Source organism: Arctopsyche grandis, chromosome 4 (genome assembly GCF_051622035.1).
Source record: "Arctopsyche grandis isolate Sample6627 chromosome 4, ASM5162203v2, whole genome shotgun sequence".
Lineage (NCBI taxonomy): Eukaryota > Metazoa > Arthropoda > Insecta > Trichoptera > Hydropsychidae > Arctopsyche > Arctopsyche grandis.
Window position 1 is genome coordinate 19,661,701 of NC_135358.1, and position 24,510 is coordinate 19,686,210.

At 34.1% G+C, this 24,510-nt stretch overlaps 1 protein-coding gene across 1 annotated transcript in view; it reads right to left on the reverse strand.

The window, feature by feature from the left end:
* Positions 1–24,510, reverse strand: part of wake (ankyrin repeat and fibronectin type III domain containing protein wide awake) — a 62,168-nt gene that overhangs the window by 30,011 nt on the left and 7,647 nt on the right. Inside the window, exons 2-3 of the mRNA XM_077429441.1 lie at positions 9,779–10,654; positions 7,640–7,810 (exon numbers count right to left, since the gene is read on the reverse strand). Of these exons, the coding sequence (XP_077285567.1) occupies positions 7,640–7,810; positions 9,779–10,550 (943 nt within the window). The 5' untranslated portion in view covers positions 10,551–10,654. The remainder of the gene's footprint in view (positions 1–7,639; positions 7,811–9,778; positions 10,655–24,510) is intronic.

The window sequence follows — 24,510 nt, forward strand, 5'->3', positions numbered from 1 at the left end:
GGTGGATGAGTTTCGCAAAACAGAGACGAATGGAAGCGTGTTGGAGAGGCCTTCGTCCAGCAGTGGATGGTGAATGGCTGTAGATGATGATGATGATATATGTACGTATATATGCATGTATGTATTATCTGTTAGTGACCCAGTCCCCATCACTATTTATTTTAAAAGCGAATAAAAGGTATTTGATTTGAAAGCTGTAATTCCTGCAATTACAGTTACTATAGATACGTACATACATACAATGCAATACCCACGATGGACCTATTAGAAACTTGGACCGTAACAAGGGGTTCCCGGAAAGATGCACTAAATTGCACTCAATAGTAGCGGAGTTTCGAGAAGTCATAATTTTCAAAGGCGCCTAAAAAGAACTTAGGCAATAAAATTCCACAAAAAAAAAAAGTTTAGCACCTACATACATATAAATACCCCTTGACGCTTTTTTGTGGAATTCTACTGCGTTAGTTCTCTTTGAGTATCTTTGAAAGTTTGGATGTCTCGAGAGTGCAACTACATATGTCGAGTGCATTTTTCCGGTCACCGTAAAAAGGAAATGTTAAATAAAAAAAAATTAAATTAAAACAATGCCTTGTGCCTTCAAATAATTGATTTAATTCGATAAAAATTACGAAATAGTAGGTTTTCTTCTATATAAAATTATTATTTTATATAGAAAAAAAATATATAGATACTTTCAATAGTCATCGATTACTGAATTGGGTTGATTACACTGAGCAATAAAAAATCATGTTTTTTACTTACCGGAGAGGAGACATCTTTTTTGTTAGTTTGCTCTCGTTTAAAAGATGACCGTTTAAAAAAAATGTGCGATTTTTACAGATTTTTATTGGCGTTTACAGTCTTTAATTCAAAATCTAGTATTGCCATGCCAAAAGTGATTATTGGAATCAATAGTCGGATGTTTTTTTTCTATTGACTGTAATTTTTTGTTGCTATAAAATACGTTTAATTAATTATTTAGCAAATTTTAAAAGTAAAAAATATATTTTCCGCAATATTTATTATCAGCTAATTTCGATAATTTTTCACTTTGATTCATTTAATTGTTTTATTTTGATTCTTAAAGTGATAGAGTTTTTTTTGGGTGTATATCTTTATTTTAATTACAAAATATGTCGAAAATTTTATGAAATGTAAACAGGGCAAAATGTTATATTTGAACGCGATAGGAAGTGGAACATTCCTACACTTATTGACAAAAAATCGGAAAAAATAAAACACTTTATATCGATTTACAATAAAAAAAATGATATACATACATATTAGGATAGCCGAATATTTCATGGAAAGCAGATTGAATATCCGATTTAAAAATAATTATCCGGCGAAATTTGCTATACCATAACAAAAATTGGGACAGTACCTCAATTTTGTACCTACATATATGTTAAACGATGAACCTACATACATATGTACATACTACATAAATAGCTGACACCGTCTGATCACTCAAGAACAAGATTAGTACATGTACATATGTATATGCATGTAGTTTCCATGCTTTGAAACATTGAGGAAGTTCGACAATACCAATTGTAATATTTTAAGGTACATACATAATGTAATATTATTTGGGCATTCGAGGTGAGCATTTTTGACCTGTACGATAAAGTTCAACTTTCTAAAATCGAGAACTTAAAATTTGAATCTGCAGTCTTGTAAGTAACGAAATGAAAAAAAAAAAACAACATTATAAATTAATTCAAAATCATATTCTATTATACTAATCAATATGTGTGTACTTAATACATTTTCGTATGTTATTGTTGTTAAACTGATGATATGTTTTGTATATATGTAGAGGCGAAATACTATTGGATGTATGTAGTATGGGTCTACGTGACGAGACAGAATGTTAAACGACAGAAAACGCAAATATCGGAAGGCAAAGATCGAAAATCGAAAGATCTTCAGCCGAAAGATCAAAAAAAAAATGGTGCATGGTAAACGGTACATACTCACTTAATTTTCCCGAGCAGGATACAACAGGAACAAGAGGAACATGCTTTTCCTCCCGTATTCTGCGCGCGCACATTAATATGGGAGGAAAAGCCTGTTCCTCTTGTTCCTGTTGTATCCTGCTCGCGCAAATTAAGTGAGTATGTACGTGAGTATGTACCGTTTACCATGCACCTTTTTTTTTAATCTTTCGACTTAAGATCTTTCGATTTTCGATCTTTGCCTTCCGATATTTGCGTTTTCTGTCGTTTAACATTCTGTCTCGTCACGGAGACCGATGTAGTATATGTAGTATACGTGCCAAGAAGAACTAAAATGAAACGCCCCTTTTGAAAGGGAGATCACCCGTTTCGGGATTATCCGGAAGATTGATTAAGGGCAATCAACAGTGCGAAGACCTACAGCGCGGAAGAAAGCGGAGAAGCGCCATCATTTTGATGGATTAAAAAAGATGAACTTTAAATTGGACCGACACTGAAAAATGGGTCAATCGTTCGCTCGACAGAGTGCGAGGAGCGATTATTTTTTTTTCTTTTACCTTTATTTTTCACCTCTCCATATCTTGGCGCGATCTAAAACTGTTGAAATTTATCGAGACGTCGTACAGATTAGATCCGACGGTGGACCGGAAGTAGAGGCAGATAAAAAAAACGTCGGTAAATCACGCGAATCGCCTGCAAGATGCTTCCATTGTTACAACGAGGCGTGCGTGAGAATGACGTGAAGTGATTCTAGTTTTGTCAATGAGAAAAGAAAAATACTCAAAAAAGCCTGAAATTAAATTGTCACGAAGGTTCGGACATATGTACTGTAATATATTACGTATAATATTATTAAATAATTAGAATATTACCAAAAATCATTAAAGTAAAACTTACATATGTATAGTTATGAAGACAGCAAAGATCATGACCGCGACCAAATGTTTTATCTATGTTTTATGTATGTATTAGAAGACCAACCAATGGGAGAGTTGAATGTATTTCGATTGCAGTCAATGTGAACCGATAAAAAAATCAGGGAATTAAGAAAAGATGAAAAGAGGAAGAGGAGAATCATGAACCAGTGGTTACGGGTTTGAACATAGTGGTCACTGGTTTGAGCCCCAATGTTTGCTGCTGGCCAGACCTTAGTTTGTGCCTCCAGGTCAATTATTTCTGATTTTATTGAAATGGTTCCAACACATTGGCAACCTTTACCCGTTTCTCGCAATTTACGAGTTTTAAGCAATCTCGAATTTCGCTGAATTATATAAAATGCTGCAAATGTACAAATTTGACCATAAATGTCTCCGTGGATGTTATTTGATAACTGAATTTCACAGAATTGTTTAAAAAATGCTGCAAATTTGATCAAAATTTCAGTGTAGATGTTAATTGATATGTATTTACTTTGTATAATAATACTTTTATCAAATGTACAGACCCATGACAGGTTGTTCTTACCACTAGCGTAATTTGCGAAACTTGTGACAAATTTGACTAACATGTGGGAAACACGTATTTATTTTAATACTGGTAGATAGATTGAATAGCAGCCCACATGTGGTGAAAAAAACCGAAAATTTTGAAACTGGGGATGAAATTCGCCCTGTTAACACGCTGCGTAAATTAACAATTATTAACTTAAAAATGGACTTAAGATTTAGTTCTTTTTAATTATTTTAAATATACGTTGTAAATTAATATTATTGTGTATAATTCATTGTGCTTTTACGTTCGCTTTAATATATTTTTTGATTTTTTAATCAAAAACTTTTTTTTTGAAATGGCTCCAAAAAAACCATTTCAGAAGACGTGAAAGTGGCCATTGCAACGCTTATTAGTAAAAAGACATATAGTTACAGACAAATTGCAAAAAAAATCATGTTTCTCACCCTACGGTAGCCCATATTGCACAATTGGTGCAATCGGTAGTTTCTCCAACTGCTACATTATACGACAAATGTGGGAGAAAACGAAAAACCACACCGCGAACGGATCGAAAAATCATCACCATAGCTTTGGAGAACCGTAAGGTGCCTAATAAAGGCATTCAAGCTATTCTAAACCAAGAGGGTATCGATATTTCCACAAGGACGATGCAACGTAGATTTCGTGAAGTTAACGCCAAGAGCCAAACTCCCATAAAAAAGCCAAAATTGACACCAACGATGAAAAAAAAGCTCAGGAACATCAGCAATGGACTGTTGATGATTGGAAAAAGGTATTGTTTAAATATTAATATTAAACTAAAAAATACTTGATAACCTCCTATGTACTAATTTTTCATTCATTTTGGGTTTGTTTCTCTGACGAAACAATTCTAAGGACAATGACAGATGTTGTCCAATAAATCAGAAGACGACCTTCCGAGAAGCTGAGCGACGAATGCACCATTCAAACAACAAAATATAATGCATCTGTGTGGTGTGGTCCGTTATTAGCGGAAAAGGGGCTGGACCCGTACATTGGGGCAGGATCAATACAAAAAAAAATTGTTGAACGTATTTTTGCCTTATTTTGAATAAGAGGGGATGGATGCACATAATTACATTTTTATGCAAGATGATACACGGCCAAAACAATTAACAACTACCTAACCACAAAAAATATTCGAATTTTGTTATGGCCAGGTAATTCACCTGATGTATATTCCGATTGAAAATTGTTGGGGATATTAAAAAGTATTTTTTATAACAACCCTAATTAGATAATTTAAAAGAAAAAATAATAGATACATGGAAAAATAATTCAAAAATCAAAAAAACAATACAGTCATTCATAGAGATCAATTCGGGCTGTTATAACAAATAGGGGAGGGACAACTAAATATTAAGTTAATTAGAGTTTTTTTTGTAAATATTATTGATGAATATATTATGCGTGTATAATAAAAAGTTTTGTTTCATTTCCTGTTCTAAAATTATACAAAATCGACAAAAAACGAGTTTTACGCTAGTGGTAAGAACTTACTTTCGTGGGTCTGTACATTGTTTCTGGCCAGGAAGGCGTATTGGGACTATCTGTTAGGCCTTCCTGGTATAAATAAAAAAATAAAAAATTTCATAACTATGAATGACTCAAACGACAACCATTAAGATATTCAATGGACACTTACATATGTAATTAATATGTGTTTTCTTACTCAACGTTTAAACCTGTGAAGGTACGATCATCACTGTAAAGCCCGGACCCAGAGGGTTCCGCGTATTGTTCAAATGTTGTAAATGCATTGTTAAAGGTTTGCCGAACCTTTTTTACAAAGGATTTACAACAATGGAACAATGAGCGGCACCTTGGCTATTCTACCTCTAATCATCAGTCAAAGAGAGGGGGGGGGGGGAATATCTCAAGACCCTTTTTTCATACTACCGTGCGACAATAACCAAACGACGCACGAAGACAATGCTTATAATTTGCACTACACTTTCTATAAAAACGAGCTTTGAGAGCTTTAGTTACGCGTTCGTGTACGAACGAAGGTATAATTTGACAATTCGTATGCGACCAAAAGGAGAGTAACAAATTCGAACGTCACGCATTCTCTTCGCGCTGAAATAATGCCGAAATTTCGTACGTACTCATTCCCATGGCAAATGCCTAATGAGAAAACTACCCATTGTGTAGTCTACAAAACAATATAATGGAACAATAATCAATCTTCTTCCATTTTCTAAACCTAATTTTCGGTGATTCGCCGCCGATAATCCGATAGCACCAACGCACTGTTACGACACACGAAATACTCCCTACATACATACATATCTACCAAATTTGATATAATGAATTTCGTTTCTTTATATTAATGTCAATGTCACTATTATAATATTAATTATGTTTATTAATTATATTATATTAATTTCTTTATATTAATGTAATATCACTAATATAATAACTGTAGTAAATAAAATAATATAACTTAATTTTATCCATGAATCAATTTCTTTTCCAAAACTACCCGTTGAAATATCAACAACACTAGTGACATATAATTTTTGCGATTAAAGCTTTAAGCAATTTCATGAAGGATGTTTCTCAAGCCAAGATATTTGCTATGAATAATTTTTGAGATATTTGGTATGAAAAATGTACAAAAAAAATCGTAATTATTGTATAAGAAGCTTGAATGAAGTTATGTATGTTCGAGAGCAGAGTGTCGAATGGCAAGAGAAAAGTTGTAGATATGATTGGAGGATTTTCTCGCCAATGACGGTCGTAATATGGAAGAGCTCGAAAAATATATTGCATTCAAAGTTTTCCGTATTTTTCAAAGTTTAAGCCGTTTCCACTGGAGCATCGGGAATTAGATTGTGCAGAAAGTTTTATACCATTCTTCAAGGATTGAAAGTTAGATGGATTTCGTTAACTCGAACAAAATTATAAAATACAATAATGTAATTTTCTTGACTATAAAAACTAGAAATACAATATCTAAATACATTAAATATATTAAATGCATTGAAAAAATGACTAAATGTATGTGTACGTCTGTACGCGAAAGTAGAAGAATGAAAATATGTACGTTAAGGTTGCATCTTAGGGAACGGTGCAGATAAGACTTATGATTATGTACTTTTATAATGATTATGTACTTTTGAAAGAGAGGAGAATTTTAATGAAAACGTGTGTGGGAATAGGTAAAGAATATTGATTAAACACTATTTCCCTTTCGAATAATTTAAGTGTATATTTTTTGAATTTTACATGAAAAAGTTTTTGAATGGTAAGAATTCCGTTATTTATATATGTATAATGTTGCTTTAATTACAGTGTGGTACAAAACCACATCATCGAAGACGTGAAATTATATGTGAGTTTGATCGTTAAGGATAAATTAATTGTACCATAGTGGTACACCGCCATTGTTTTAAAACTGTACCGTATAATTGAGTCGTAAACTTAACAGAAGACCACGTAAAAATGCCACGCACGAAATCATATTATTAAGAATAATTATAATATCGGAATTATAAATGAAAACGTAACAGTTAAACAGGAAAGGTTCAATAATTCACACACAAACGAATTATACATACATATGTACATAGTTTTAAAACGAATTATACTATTTGAGTTATAATATGACCTAAATATTTACTGTAATAAATTGACATAAACAAGAATAGGACAGGACGTATTACTTTATGGCAGTTTAATTTAAAATGTGTAAACAGTGAGCTTTGATTCAAAATTTATAATACATAAATTATTTCCATGCTACAGATAAAAATCTCGACCACAAGCAAAATGCAAATCGAAATATAAAACCGCACAGTGTGTATCAATACTGAATATATGTGTGTTAAAAAAATTAGGTTACGTGTAACATTTGTTTAGTTAGAATATACATATGTATATTGTACAGTAATTAAAAATGTATTACACGCAATTAAAAAAGTATATGATGTAACATTCGGCTTATATTTGATGTGCCTCCATTCATTATTATCATCAATCATTTTCATTGTGTGCGAGTTTTGCAAACACGATTATTAGTATTGTTGTGTAACGAAAAAATGGCAAACGTTGTGTATTTAAAATTCTTAATCGAAATCCTTTCAAAATTAAATTACCGATCGTATCTAGGGTACCGTAAGCTGAGTGATGATTAATTTGCGCGTTGTAGAAAAACGTATTTTTCATCCACCACCTGTATTGCTAAACAAAATTATCCTCACCGTGTAGGTGTATATTGATTTTGGCCAATTTGTCCAGCTGAGCCTGCGCTTGTTTGCTCTGTTTCTTGGTCATCTTGAGGGCGGGGGGCGCTGCGGGGGCGGCAGGGGCGCAGGCGACGACGGGGGCCGCCCCGCGGCAGCCTGCCTCTAGCGGGGCCCCCACGGGCACTTCTATTCCGCACAATCAAAATAAAAAAATCATAAATAAAAAATAATAAAAACAATAAAAAGCAACAAAAACAAAAAATAAATGACAATATGTAGTAAGAATCCACTTTCAATATTAACGTGGTATCAAATTCGTATGTGTGATATCCTATTGGTATGTTTACACTAAGTGAACGAGTGATTTACGATTTAACTTTTTTTCTAGACAATAAAATAAGCCTTTCGCATTTTTTCGCTGGGTATAATGATATTTAGGATAATGTTTTTAGTATATAGTTTTTTCATACAAAAGCTGGTTTGGTTGAGGTGCAGCAGTACCGTATTTCCTATAGGCGATACGCGTCTTATAACAGGCATAAGCACGTTGACGTTAGCATAAGTTAATATTAACGCAGCATAAGAAAGTAGTAAGACAAGAGTCAAAATTAGGGATAGAAATATGTGAGTGAAAATTTAATTTTATTACTGAGCGTTGCAAAGGGGCGATAGAAAGCCGTGTTTGGATAGCTAGCTGTCATCGCTTTGATCTGACACAAAATTCCGATATCAATTTTAATGAGTTCGTTCGTGATTAAACTCCTCTAGCTTCACGTCGGATATTTTAGCTTACTTCAATGTTAGCTAACCCTCGTATGTCGGAAAAATATCAAAGCGATCTAAAGAGTGGAAGTGGTTCAAAATCATATCACGAAATTTTGACGGGCAGAATTGCAACTGGACTAACAGAGTGAGGCTAATAAAAAGCTTGTAAAAATATAGTCAACGCAAGAAACTATGAAGGCAAAAGAAGAAGAATGAATTGTAAGAAAACATGATACCAAGATATAACGTCCTCTTACAATTTCATTTGTTGAACCAATATACCGCGTTATAGGAGGGGTGGGGTGACTGTACACAAAAATACCCTATATTTGCATTTGTGAATCATTTAAGGTAATATAATATAAACATAGCTCGCAGTTGACGAGTTACATATGTTGACTGAGTATTAATCATACATACATTATTGAGTAATCATATGTATGTAGCAAACGCTAAAAATCGATTAGTCTTCAGTTGAGTAAGTACGTACATATGTTTATTTTTCATTTGGGATCAACGTATGCAATTTAACCGCCGGCTCTCGTTTGAATCGCGAAGATAGTATTTACTTTCAATTGCGAATTTTAATAGAAATTCAAACGAAAAAAAAATAGTAAAAACTGACCACACACAATTTGACAATTGTCACTGAGAATGAACATGTCTGAACGCCGGTACGAGTCGAACTGATTGAAATGAATTCGACGTTCTGAAGATGCGAAGACAGTCATGGGGACAATGACTAAACGTCGTCGGGTGAAAACGAAAACAAATAATTATCTCATCGTACGAGTGCCGTCCGTGAGAAAAGCCGGAAAAAAGACACTTTCCTTGGCCGTTTCAGTGACACCGGAAAAGCGCTCTATCGGTCGACTTTCACTGGCGACTGTGACGAGTCGCGCGTCGAACGGCGAAAATTATTGTGTGACTTCTCATGGCTATTGTCTCAGAGATTTGGTACATGTTCAAGAGATAAACGTACGTGCGTACGTTTCGAGGGTTTTTTTATTATTATTATTTCGTTTGTTTGTCGTCGTAAATAAAAGGAAATTGTATTATTATGTATGTGCATTCGACATTTTTCCCACGACTTGTTCCAAATATGATATCAGTCAAAACGATGTGGTAGCGAGACTGTTAGTCACAATGTTACTGAAATAATTTCTATCTTGATACTACTGACCGACAATGTGTAAAACAAATAGGAATACGATACCATATTTTAGGTGTATTAAATATTTGATTCAATTCAATTTATTTTTAAGAATGGAATCATCCAGTGAATGGCAATTTGAATGCGATTTATGTTTTAATGTTTGTGTTTAATCGTGAAACCTCTGCTACAAGAAGCCACGATTCTGTCCACCTGATAAGTATTTTTATACTTACTTAGTTGTGATTCGGACATCCAAAGTCCATGTTTTCTGTCTTTGGGAGGGCTGTAGAATGTGAAGATTTGTCGAGGAGATGACCCTTGATCTCCTTCAGAGCCTCTTCTAGATCGTTTTTGGTCGGTGTCATCTTCAGAACATTCCTGATTAGTTCCGAGAGGAGGACCCATACCGGTTAGTTCAGAACCGCAATCGCTACTGAATCCGTTGACCAAAAACCGACTGTCCGACTGATCTGCAAGATTTTTTACGGCCGGAATGTGCAAAATGGCTGCCGCTTTAGGCGGTACCGACGAAGGTATTCTGAAAATGTCTTCATCTTTGCAACCGTTTTCTTTATGTTTCGTGGAACTGCTGCGCGTGAAAAGATCGGTAAACTTCTCTTTTTTATCCAATTTGTTCAACCGATCGCTGGAGCTACGCAGTATGAGTGTTATGTCTTTCTTCTCGGCCGCTTTTTTTGATTGTTTGTTGTAATTGATCTCTTTGACTTCCATTTCTGAATCGATGGGATCTTCCGAGTCTTTGTATCCAGATCTCCAATGATGATAGCCTGAATACAGTTCGTCGCTTTTGATTATCTGCGTGTATATCTCCTGAGTCTTTGACTCTTCGGGATCAGAGAGCGACTGATTCAAACGCATCATGTCCGATTGCTTCTGGTTCTTCCATCGGTTGCCAATCATGCGCAAGGATGCACGAACTGAACGCGACCTTATGAGGGCAGACCCTGTGTTGGCATTTCGTCTCCTCTCAGGGAAGGCTTCCATTTAGAAGATATCACACACAATATTTATGAATCCATATTTGGCACTTTTAATCTTGTTATTATAGGCACATTGAATCGCGGCACATATTTAACGTTTATTGATATCTGCAGAACAAAAGAATAAATTAAAAATTTAGGCATTGGGAATAAGTACTCCTCGGAATACTCGCATTGCAATAAATTTGAAAGCGATATTTTACGAAAAATAGCGAGAATCCTGAAATTAAAGGCTTATTTTTTTCGTAATGAAAGTCGTTTCAAAAAAAGAGTTTCTTTTGAAGATCAAATGGATCGCACCGAAAGCGAATAATGTATAGAGAGCGGTAGCAAAGCGATTGTATCATTTTTTTTCGGATTAATTAAAAATATTTCGTCGAGCGAAGGACTATTGAAAGTTGACGTTCTTAAGAACACAACAAGGGTTTTTTTTTTATAAATTTTATAGCTCTCGCAAAGGACGCGGAACGAAAATTTCAATTAAATCAAACGTAATATAAATTCCCCTTCACAAAAAATAAATTTCACGACGCACAATTACAAATAAAACTACCATACATACATACATACTTGAAATTTCTAACACTCATTAACGTCAACCGAATCAATTTATACGCTTAGGAGAATACCCCAAGAGGACGTGGACCCGAGCCGACACAATCCAGCAGAAGGGTCACCCGATCATTAGTTATACAACCTACATTAAACACACTACATACATCAACGAGAGTTTAATTTCGGTCGATTAATTATTCGCACGCATTAACATGTCTCGATAATAAACGAGTATGAAAAGTCGAGAATCTTTTGTTGGATTTTCCCGACCGGAAATGTGGGTTGGAAACGCGATACCCAGGGCCGCGTTGGATGGGATACGATCGTTCTTGCGTAATTCTCAATCGACGGTTTTCGTTAATCCGGAAAATCCGGGATTTCCACACCGGGCATGATCCGTACCCGAAATACGTGTGTGTGTGTGTGTAATTTCACTTCGCGTGAGAAGGGTCTGGCTTTATTGGACCGCAGACGGACACCGGTCACTTTACGCGCGACACGACCAACTGAATAGTACGCAAATTCACTCAACACAAACTAATCGCGATTTGAGCGATATTTTTCCTATCGTGAAATTCCCCGACACGAACGGTAACGTCATCGTTACATTAATGATTTTAAGAAGTTGATTATAAATAAAACACGCCGTTTCGTTGATAAACCGCAAATTTTTCTTTGCGGTCGTCGGTATATGTTATATTTATACACGCATGTAGGCATGCGAGTATTGGGGCGAAAACACACCGAGTAGTAGGTGGTACGTGGTTTTTTAGATACTTTAAACATGCGAAAAAAATGCAGCACCCCTAGCCCATATACATGGTAAACAATCCCAAAAATCACCCCCTGGAGTGTTTTCGGTTATATTTTATCCTTGCTTGTCATACCACCACACAGTGGTTATGAGTTCGAGTTACACTGGTTGCTGCTGGCCAGACCTTGGTTTGGTCAGTCGTTTCTTATCAGAGTTTGCCAATATTTCTGATTTTCATATAAACGATCCCTAAAAAAATGGCTTACCCTCCCCATTTCTCCCGCGAAATCTTGAGTTATTGTGTTATATCTCAGGATTCACCGGGTTTCTCTCCATAGTTGTCTCTGTGGATGTTTATTGATCGTATTGTATGCGATGTTTATTAATCGTATTGTATACGATGTTTGCAATGTCTGACCATAGATGTCATGTACGGTTTCGAATTATGTAATAAATATGTATTAAAAATATATATATGATTTCTTTATGTTTATAGTACTCTCGTCGCGCTGGAGCGATATTAAATGACGAGGGTACATTGATTGATTGAATAAAAATAAAATAAATAAATAGAAAATAACAGTGAATCGCATATACATATGAAGAAATGTAGGAGAAACATATGCACTCTGCACGTGCAAACTAGACCTGAATTCGGTTTGGGGAACACCCACTGGCACAGCGGGCAGTCAAGGAAATGACGTCCCATACCACTCAGTGTGTTTTCGCCCTTATTGCCGACACTTGGACTATTATTATGCGCTATATTTTAAATTATGACGTGATTCCAGATTCCACCAGCGAACGAATGCACATAAATCTTATCGCGATTGTGGACCGTTTTTTTCTGTGACATTTCAGGTCAATATTACGACACACGTGACCCGAACGTTATACTCCCTGAATGTCTATAATGCAAAAAAAAGGTCTAGATTCAAATATTCGTTCGTTCGTGGAAATACGCCTTTAATATACATATATGTATGTAGATAGAATGGTCATAGATTGTTAGTAGAAACCTTTAAAATGCACTGTCGATGCTGATTAATTGTTAGGGAAACAAGAATACCTATAATATATATACATAGTTATAATATATCGTGATACGCGTAATATAAGTTCACCAGTGTTGTGCCCGTTAAAATTTCAACGGATGGTTTTGGAAAATAATTCATACATGAACCACACCCGAGGCTATTGTCCATATCGTTCATGGTCAGCATGTACTCTCGACAGGTCTTACAAATGATTATGTGTAATATGTAAGACGCGATCTCCTGTGTTCTAAGGTACTTCCGGTATATGTATAAATGATTTTTTCATTCCATCCCCGCGACTCGCCCGTCGTCCATATACATACGAGCACGGATGTGTACTTTTGATAGTGTTTGCGGCTTTCTTATGAACTTCTGGTAATTGTAATATTTATGTTTTGAAATCTCCATACCTGTCCATGCAAAAATACATATATATGTACATATAAATATATATTTTGTCAAACAAAATTACATTTATTTAAGGTATATCAGTTAGGTTAGGTTATAAAATTTTAGCCTGTTTTATAATATGTAAATCAGAATGAGTAGAAACCAAATGAAATTCACGATTGGGTAGTTACAAAAAAAAAGATTCACATTAATGTAAGGGCGAAAATACCCTTAAGTGGTATGTACGTATTTTTTTTAGATACTTTTAAACATGCGAAAAAACCCCCTGGAGTGTTTTTGGTGATATTTTATCATTGCTTAACAGTGATCGATAATGGTGAATCCCATATTTAAAGAAATGTAGGAGAAACTTGTCGGTTGCATATGGATTGCATACACGTGCGACCTCCCAAATGTATGTATTCTGCACGTGCAACTACACCCGAATTCGGTTTGGGGAACACCCATTGTTTACGGCTACGGAACATCCACTGTTTACAATCCAGGGACGTGACGTCCACTACCACTCAGTGTGTTTTCGCCCAAATGGTTAAAATAATACTTGTGTTTATTTTATAATTCCATTCATATCAGATAATCACATTTTAAACAATTTAAAGTATCACAAAGCGTCGAAAGCCACGAATAAATGATCTCATTTACCACGGAGCTTACCGCGTATGTGTGCATAAAAACAATGTAAAATACGATAACGTATCAAACAGACCAATCTTAGAAGTCTTATTGTCCTATTGTGCATTTTGACCATTAGAAATTCGCCAGTGGTCGATAAACACAACCGAAATAAAAGAATAAAATAAAATAAAACGGAGAAAATCTTGATTTGTGCATCCGGTTGTAAGTGTTGAGCACGCTGTTCTCCATTTCGCACGAAGATTAAATCGGGAAAATCGAGTAATTATACCGCAATAAATTTGGATTTGAACGTTGGGTTAAATCCGATAGATGGAAACACACTTTCAGACTTCCCATTTCCTGGATATGAAACGGTGCTTATTAAACCAATTTAATGTGTACATACATATGTATATGTATTTGCTCTACTGAAGGTAAATAACGAACAAAGGTTCATTCAAAATTAAATGAATTTTTAATTATTCATACTGTGAATGAAAATGACGGTAATTGTGCTAAAAATGTGTACTTTATACGCGTTTTCATAATTAAAAATTAAATTATAGACTTAGGAACGAAAGTCCAAGACGAAAAATCAACCTGAAATCGTTGCACGTGTAATTTCTACTGAACAAAATTAATAACAAAAGCTCATTGTCTTTGAGATATATTAAACGTAATGGGGATTATAATTTGAAATAAAACGAATTATTATAATTATGAGATAATTAGCTTTCCTTGACTAGCTAGCTTGAATTAGCTTAAACGCATATATGTATGTATGAAAGTATTTGGAATCCGATGTATGTACATATAATATAACAAGTTGGATCCGTTCAGCAAAAAGTCGTAACAAATGTTAGTAAAGAATATGTGTTTTTAGAATTTATCGAAAGACTATTATTTTTAAATAATTTAATAGTATCGTATTAAAAATAAGCGATAGTGAAAAATTTATTCAACAGATTACATAAAATCTTGAGTGTTTGGCAATTCTTAATTCGCATCAATAAGTTCAATACTTTTGCAAGAAGGGCTGCAGAGTGCAGTTTGGCTGTCATTGATGAAATATTTGCATGAAAGACGATGATGATGATGATGACGATGTAGTCGGAACAGTCGACCTTTCTGGTTGAATTGAGTGAAGAAGCAGCAAAATTTAGATGAATTACAATTCGTTAGTTTTCAGAGGAACATCTCATATGAGGAGCTGCTACAACTGCTTCCGCAGTGAAAGAGTCGAGTGGTAGGGGTTGTCGCACAATGTTTTCAACTCATATTTTGTGTACAATCATTATGTACAATGATGGTATTTGGGACTTTTATACAAAAGTTTGATCATAGGTGTCACCTTGAGTAGCCTGTAGTGGCAATTATGGTTGGGGTTAATATATAAATAGGTAAATAAATAAATATGTAGAAATATTTTTGGTGTCAATATTTTGAAAAAATATTGTAATACTGTATGTAATAAATAAATGAACAAACTTCGAATAGTTCATTTGATACATACATACGTGTTGACAATCAAGTCCGATTGGAGAATTAGCCTGAATTTATCTGTTGCGTGTGGTCATAACAAATGAGGTAAAAAACGGTTAACTGATTATGGAATAAAAAGAGTTGAGCACTTTCAAAGAAACGATGACACGCTTCTAAAATAGTTAAATTGTGAATTTTCAACTCGAAACACGCAAAACGCGATTAGAAATCGGCAATTTTTTCCTCTACAATACAATACGCAATTATGCTAATGATCGTTCGGTCGTGATCACTATATCTAGTAGAGATGATGGTCACGACAGTGAGAAGAATTAATTGAATAATTACCAGGTTTGTATAATGTAGATTTAAACGAGAAGAAATACGCAAACAAACGACAGTTCTCGTCCCACTTTAGTGGAAACTGAAATATTAATTTCGCATACAAAGGTTAATATTTACAATTTCACAGCCGAGTGTTTGATAAATTAAACGTATCTACTTATCGTAAATTCGCCGAACAGACGTGAATAATATTATTATTTTTAAATACACGCTATCGCATTACGATATATAATACCTAGAATGTAAAAATTACCAAAGTTTATGTACATATATTAAATCTTCTGCGAATGGTTTCAACTCGTAATTCAAACGCAACTATGCTGGTTAGGAAGCTGGTTAATTAAACTTCTTGGACAGTTAAACATTGTTTTATTTCGATTAGCATACTACATATATTTTATATTATAGCATGAATGTCAGCGTTAATTAAAATTTAGATTAAATTACCCTTAATTCATTAACAAAAACATTATTATTAATATAAACGGCTATTTTAATTAATTTGCATAGATTAATGGAAAGACTGGTGAAAAAAAACGTGTTCAATTTGAAAAATGTATACTATTTCAGACATGAAAGTACGATTTGCGGTCGTACTTTATTATCGACACGATCGCGAATTTAACGATAGTTATTTAAACTAGTGAACAGTTTTCATTAGTTTCAGAAATAGTTTCTTCTGGATCGGTTAACCGCAATTCGCATTTTCGAATAGTTCGCGATAACACGTTAGAACAAAAATGGGTCGAGGAATCCTGTACCTTGAAATTTAATTGAAAATTTATACTGTCATAAAAAACAACGATAGCACATTGCCGAAACCCTTTGGAACGTTTTGTATGCGGTAATCAAAAACCAAAATTGGGGTATGTATGTATGTATGTAGTAGCTATTTTCAGCTCGCACCGAGTAATGGCAATAAGACCAGATATGTGGTGAAAAAACGGCTCGTATTTTTTTGGGTCAGACTTTTAATACGTTTATGGTCATAATTGATATATCTTTGGTTAGAATTTATATCTAAAGGTCAGAATACATTGGTAATATATTTTTTTGTAAAAATCTATAATTGGGCTCAGTTATATTTATTCTTTATTTTTATGAATTTCTACATCTGAAGCCTGTTGAGTTTTCAATAAATAAATAAATGGTTAAAATAAATACATATCAAATTGTCAGAATTTATATTGAATGGTCAGAATTTCAACTGGATTGGTTTTCATCAAACGGTAAGAATTATTCTGAAAGATCGATTTTTATTCTGACCAAAAAATACAATGGAAACAATTATCTCGTATTGTTCGTTTCGCTTAAATGTAACGATTCGTTTTAACGGGCTATTTTTCGGCGTTAATTTCGTAATTTGAAGCTATTGGAAAATTAACTCATTAAGTTTTCGAGGAATTCCTGAAAAACGACACTCGGTCTGTGCTTTCGCTACGTAACGAGCAGTGGCGTGCGGTCCATGGATGCGGTGGATGCGGCGCATCCCCTATAACTTTAAAAAGCCAAGAGTATTTTTAATAAATATTTGAATTTCGCTTCGATGTATTCTTAGTGATGTACGTGATTATGATGTAGTTTATGAGTATATATATATATATATTTCACATATCACGTGTTTTTTGTTACATGATGCATTATATAGGATCTTTTGATAATTTTTATTAAGGATTCGCATAGGCCGCATTCGCATAGGCCGGCCACAGGCGAGTGACGCTGGCGAGTAGACGCTGAGTGAAGTGCGCGCGCGTCATGGATTCGGAGTCGCGACCGATCCCATTTGCGCATGCGCACTATGAGGCTGTCTTATTCGCGCGGACGCGTTGACACTTGTTTAACCTCTACGGTGGATTCGGTTTCTCTGTTTGCTTATCTATTGAGTTTCACTTGGAAGCCGCTGTTGATCGATATTTCCGCACGCTACGCCCCAAGTTATTTATCAAAAAGCTAGCCGATTCATTTCTTTAGACGAAGTTAATCATTTATACTGTAAGTTGGTTATTTTTTACTTTTGAATTAAGTTTTCATTTTAATTAGTTTCGTCTAACTTTATTTTTAGTTTACTGTTCCACTACTTACGAGTTTTCATTATTGCCTTTAATATGGATATTGAAAATAACAATGAGAGTGGACTTGTCGTCGAGATCAATAATAATTGCAATTGTTTAATTGAAAATGTGCTGAAAAGAAGATTTGCTTCTCTCCCATTTAATGAAAAGGAGATTATTGTTAAGAGCCCCAAACCCACACCAATATTAAATATTCAGTCTAAAACAAAAACATTTAAAAGGTATTTTAACACAGAAACATACGAAAAAATTTCATGGATTTGTGGATGTGCTCACTTAACGAAATTATTCTGTTGGCCATGTATTTTATTTTCTCAAGAAGTGAATGTCTGGAGTAAATTTGGATTTTCTGACCTAAACAATTTAAGTAAATCGCGCAAGAGACATGAATGTTCTCAAGCTCACATATGTTCTGCTGCTCAATTTAAAAAATTTGGAAAGGGACCTCGTATAGAAAATTTTTTAAGTGCTCAATTTAAAGCAAATATTGAAATGCACAACAAAGAAGTTACTGCAAATAGATACATTTTGTCGAAATTAATAAGCGCGATCTGTTTTTTAGCAAAACAAGAACAACCTTTACGAGGACATTTTGAACACCAGGAATCGTAAAATAGAGGGAATTATATTGAATTGCTGTATCTGTTGAGTGAATCAGACATAAAATTGAAAACTCATTTAGATAACTCTACGGTGTTTACTGGATTATCGAACCATATACAAAATGACTTGGTATCCGCAATATCAAAAGTCTTGCTAGATGAGATTAAAACTGAAATACGTGCATCAAAATTTGTTTCCATAATTGTGGACGAATCTACAGATATCAGTCGCAAAGCTCAGCTATCTACTATTTTTAGATATGTAGATGAAAACAATGAAATTCAGGAGAGATTAGTTGGATTTGTCGATGTTAGTCCCAATAGAACAGCTAATTCTCTTTTTCAGCACATACGTGAGACCTTGGAAGAATTTGGTTGTTTGGACAAATTAATTGCACAAACGTATGATGGAGCGGCTGTAATGTCCGGGGAGCATAATGGAGTGCAACGAAAAATTCGAGATATTTGTCCTAATTATTTATTTGTCCATTGTTACGCTCAGAGATTGAATTTAGTTTTGTCGCAATCTGTTAACCATATATCCGGATGCAAACGTTTTTTCAGCCGTATGTTGTCATTTTCAACTTTTTTTTGTAAGTCTTCAAGAAGAATTTCCCTTCTCGATTGTCAAATAAAAAAACGATTTCCCACTGCTGCCCCTACACGATGGAACTACAATAGCAAAATTTTAAATATGGTATTAGAATATCAAACAGAATTAATGGAAATATTTAATCAAATAATTAATGATGAAGACGAATGGGATACTGATGCTGTCATAAATGCTGAAGTCCTTCATCGTTATTTAAAAGAGTTTGAATTCAATTTCAATTTGCATTTATTTTCTGCAATATTTAATTCGGCAGATTTTTTATTTGAAATTTTACAAAAAAAAACCTTTGACATATCGTATTGCGTAAGTGAAATTAAAAAATTTGTAAAATATTTAGATAACAAAAAAGACGATTTTGATTCATTGTGGAACAAAGTAATAACTAAAAATTTTAATAGAAAAAGAAAATATGCTGAATGTGAAGAAGATGTGAAAACAACGTATAAACTTCACTATTCTGAAATTTTAGAAACTCTTTCAGTAAATACAACCAATCGATTTCGAGATATCGAAAATTTTAAATTTCTTTTAATTTTTTTTAACGTCAAAAAATTTAAAGAATATGAAAATAATTTTCCAGATATCCTATTTAAATCACTCCACCTAACTTATGGAAAATAATTTGATTTGATGAAATTAAAAAGCGAATTAATTTACATGTACTCAACGCAAGATTTTCATTTGAAATCTATAAATGACGTAAAGGAATTAATTGTGAAAGATGATCTAATAGAAGTTTTGGAACAAGTATTTAGTTTAATACAATTAATTTGTACGATACCTTCCACGAGCGCATCGGCTGAACGATCATTTTCGACTATGAAAAGAATTAAAACGTTCACCAGAAGTAGTCAAAGTGAAGAAAGACTCTCTGGTCTTACTAAAATTGCAATCGAAAAGAAAATAATGTCAAATTTAAAAAACAATAAAAAATTCTATGATGCGGTTATCGATGAATTTTGTAAAAAGGAACGAAGAATAAAATAAAATTTTAAAAAATAAATTGGTCGGTTTTTTTTTTCAAACAAGAGACAGCATCCCTTGTTTGAAAAGTCACCGCACGCCACTGGTAACGAGCGTTACAAGCGAAGAATAATGTCCCAAAGGACTGTCTACTATTTAATTTACTAGATCAAATTAAATTTCATTCGTGACCTACATATATTTACACGTATTGTATTCATTGCAGGATCTGAACGTAGCTAGCACGTTTGAAGACGTTACGTGACGCAGGGCTCGTAGAAAATGTTTTGGTAAGCTATGTTTACGTGACGAGCCATGACGACAAACAAATCAACCCTTAAACGGAGAAATTCCTAGAACACAACTCCATTAATCATCAAGTGAAACAACAAAATATGGTTAAAAGCCAGAATGTATAGACTTCTTAAATTAAAACGTTTGCGCGGAGATATAGAGATACTTATTGGAAACTGAATGGTGAAATAAAGAATGTGAATATATAAAATAAGGGTATTATTTAAACTTGTGGATATACATATGTATATTGATAAAATAATATACGTAGCTCAGTAGTTAGCGAGTAGTGTTTTCAACTGAGGGGTCATGATTTTATTCCCTGGCCTGGTGTTGCTGGCCAGACTTTGGATATATGTGACTCCAGGTCGATCGATTCCTATCAGTTTTCCAATTTATTTGATTTCATAGTTGAAACGGTCCCACCAAATAACGTCTATTCTGTCTCTATTAAATTCGAATCTATAGCATCTCGAATGTGTTGATTATTATAAAATGTTTTTCGCAAAAAATGCTATATATCGAATTTGTACATAGATATATGTATCTATGATACTGTTTAAATATAATTGGTTATCGATGTTTGTAATTGGCCAGGAAGGCGCATTTGGTTTACCTGATAGGTCTTTCTGGTATACATATATGTATACAAAACAAAATAAAATATATAAAAACGCAAGGTATAAATGTTTTTTGAACGGAAAAATATGGCGATTTCAAAAAAATATATTACAATCATCAGAAGTCCGTAAAAATATCAGTGACAAAAGCGCTGATTTGTACGTGGACGGCCGAGCGAGTCGCAGAAGTACATAGTGCAGGAGGTCGCGCCGTAAACACTGACCAAGATATGTGCACATTTGTACGAGGACGGCCGGGTGAGTGTGCGGGATGGAGTGAGGGGCGATCCAAATCTACCACTAGGGCTGTTCACAATGAAACTATTAGCGACAATAGCCTCGGGTGTGAATTTTATATCAATTCCGTTCCAAAATCACTCGTTTAAATATCAACGGACATAGCATTATTATCTAGTAATAGAGAAAAAGTTTCACAAAAACTACATATGTACATACATAATATGTACATAGGTATAAAATATCGCTATACTGTGTGTCTGTCTGTCTGTGCAAAATAACGCTCGCCGTACTATAATAGTCGATTCGATTCGACATACATGCATATGTACATCACAGCTGCCAACAAAACGTACGAATATAATAACAAAAGAAATAACTTATATATACATATACATATACTGTTTGCTACCAATGTTTCCGCTAAGTCTATGAGTATTTACCGCCATCTATTGAAAATTTATTTATTTTCTCTATTGGTGTTTTATATTGTTTATATGTAGGCAGGTAGGTAGTTCTTGCCATTTTTTTCATATTAAACAATAAAATATAAACATTAAATTTAATATATAATATTTAAAAGGTATTTGAAAAAATTCGACTGCATGCGAATCGAACACGTGACCGACACATTTTTATTTATTTAATAACTAAATATGCCAACATCCATGCGATGATATTTCATCGGGTACAACACTAGTGTTATATAATTTAAAATTTAATTTCAAAACTCCAGTTTACATAAGTAGTTTAGGATGATTTCGAACATTTTTCGAACGAAGGGTTTTCGAGTAACCAGTCTTTTTACTATAGTAAGTGATGAAACCAATACGACAATGACAAATTTCATAGCTGTCAGTTCAAGTTGAGACCGGATAAAATCTATTCTGCCGCACGAGTAAATGGCAATATCAAAGCGATAAAATTACCCAGAATGTATCATTATCTGCTAAATGTTGTCAAAATATTCACTATAATAGTTTGGATATACTATGTACTATGCATAGGTATTATTACGGCTTATAGCTTATCGGTGGATCGTCTGCTCAGACAGGCATGTAAGAAAATGATAGCGGTTCAACGATCACAGACGAAGGATTCTCTACGGTTAAATTTAACATCCAGAATTAATCACGCCATGTTGCCATACACGTGTATTCGTGATAAAATCAATCAATCAGGATAAATTTTAAATATACATATTGTACACAGCTCAATATTGTAATGCTTATGAGAAATAATATTGTAATAAGGTGTGGGTTATGTAGCGCAATTACATTGAAATTTGGGTATAAATTCGGATGGATAGGCAGCGTACGGAAATATTCCGAATTCCGGTAAAAGTTCCGGTAAAAGAATTCACCAGGATAATTTAGTGGATCCAAATGATAGTGAAATACATACGCAAAATGTGGATGCGTGTGAAAAGAAAGATGAAGCGTCAATTTGGCACAACGCGTGCCAGTTTTGATTCATATTTAGATGAATTTGTATTGAACCAAAAACGAATTCGGGTATATTCCATTCGCAATATGTGGAATGAGGTTTTTGTTAAATGTTACGATGTAAATCATAGGACATTGTATTGGAAATTTAAAATTTTGTAAACTTCTAGTATAACTTATGAGATAGACATAAACAATAAATTACACGACATATGTCAAAACGACATTCAATATCAAATTAACATATCTAAAATAGCTCGCACGACCCAATCGGGGTCCGCCCCGCAAATCAAACGTCAAATAGGTTGCCAGTATCAAAAATAAAATTTGATAGTGAACTTAAATATTATAAAAACTAAACATTAAATACAATTTTTTAAATGTAAATTCCTATATTGTAATATTTTAATGTATTTTTAATATATTTTAATATATTTTAATGTATTAAAATATATTAAAATATGATTTAAAATAAATTAAAAGTAAATTTCTGAGAACGATTTTGACATTGTAGGTTATGATGATGCATTTGACAGTTTGATGAAATTTCGCATCGGTTTTTATTATTATCGCATCGCATCAATTTACAACTAATAAATTGCAATCAATGTTTATTTTTTATAATAAATTCACTATCAAATTTTATTTTTGTTACTGGCAACCCATTTGACATTTGATTTGCTGGGTGGACCCCGATTGGGTCGTGCGAGCTATTTTAGAGAGAGGCACTCTTTTTATTTGCAGGGCGAAATGTTTTAAAGATGGTCATTTGCATATTGTGTCGTGATAAATACCTAATTTCTCTGGAAATAGGGCTATTTTGCCGGGCCGATAAATGGTACCCATAAACAATTTTGAGTATGCTTCTTATGCAATGTCGTTAATAGCATGACCGTCAAATATAATCTAAGTTAGGTGTTGTCAATGCTCTAGGGATATGTCTATAAAATATATATTTACATATATAATCATCCGATTCAAAGGCGGGACCTTAAAGGTCCTTTGACAATTGGACACTACAAAGGATAGCATAGAAGCACCACATTTCCTTTTGTACATAAACTATACGTGTTTAAAGTCACACGCACGCCTCCCACATTTGAATATTCAATATCTTAGACCTGTCTTCATGCGGATTATTTCCCAGGCGGTTAAGCCTATTTATTGGTGGCCAACGCAAGGTAGATAAAGGACCCGTTGTTTCGGAGCCATTCCTATTGTGCAAATTCGATTATCACGGTTGATTCGAGTCACAATAGAGGCACGTCCGAGCGAATAATGCACGTGTTTAAACAAGCCATGTGTCGTGCACAAGTTAATCTAACAGTCGGGTATGAGAATGCTTTGATCAATCGTAGAATCCCGGATCGAGATGGACCGAATTACATTTTAGTATTGGGAATGCATTCGGCAGATATGTACCTAAAGCCAAGGATGTAAAGGAGTCATTAACAAAAGCTTGGTTGGACCGCGATGAGAGGAATAACCATGAATAAGTCATGAAGTGGTATCTGAAGCTCGTTTCGTCGAGGATGTAAACCAGACCGAGCCGTCTGTTGGATCGAATGATATGACAAAAGACGGGAAACGGGGAATTTACGAGTGGTTGTCGATTCGATTTCTGTAGTAGCGCATGATATTCGAATGGTTCATATCGCACGATAATCTTTTCAGTTTTATTACTAAAATGACTACGAGTATACATACAACATATCCACATATACTGGCGAGATATGGATTCATTTGAAATCTTCCAAATCTTATGTCAGTGGTTGTCGAAAAATTGGCCACACCAAAAATACAACTCACACATCGTTTCTTTAAATTCAAAACTCAAGTGAAATTTACATAAGTAGTTTAGGATTATTTCGAACACTTTTCGAAAGAACGGTTTTCTAGTAACCAGTGTTTTTACTATG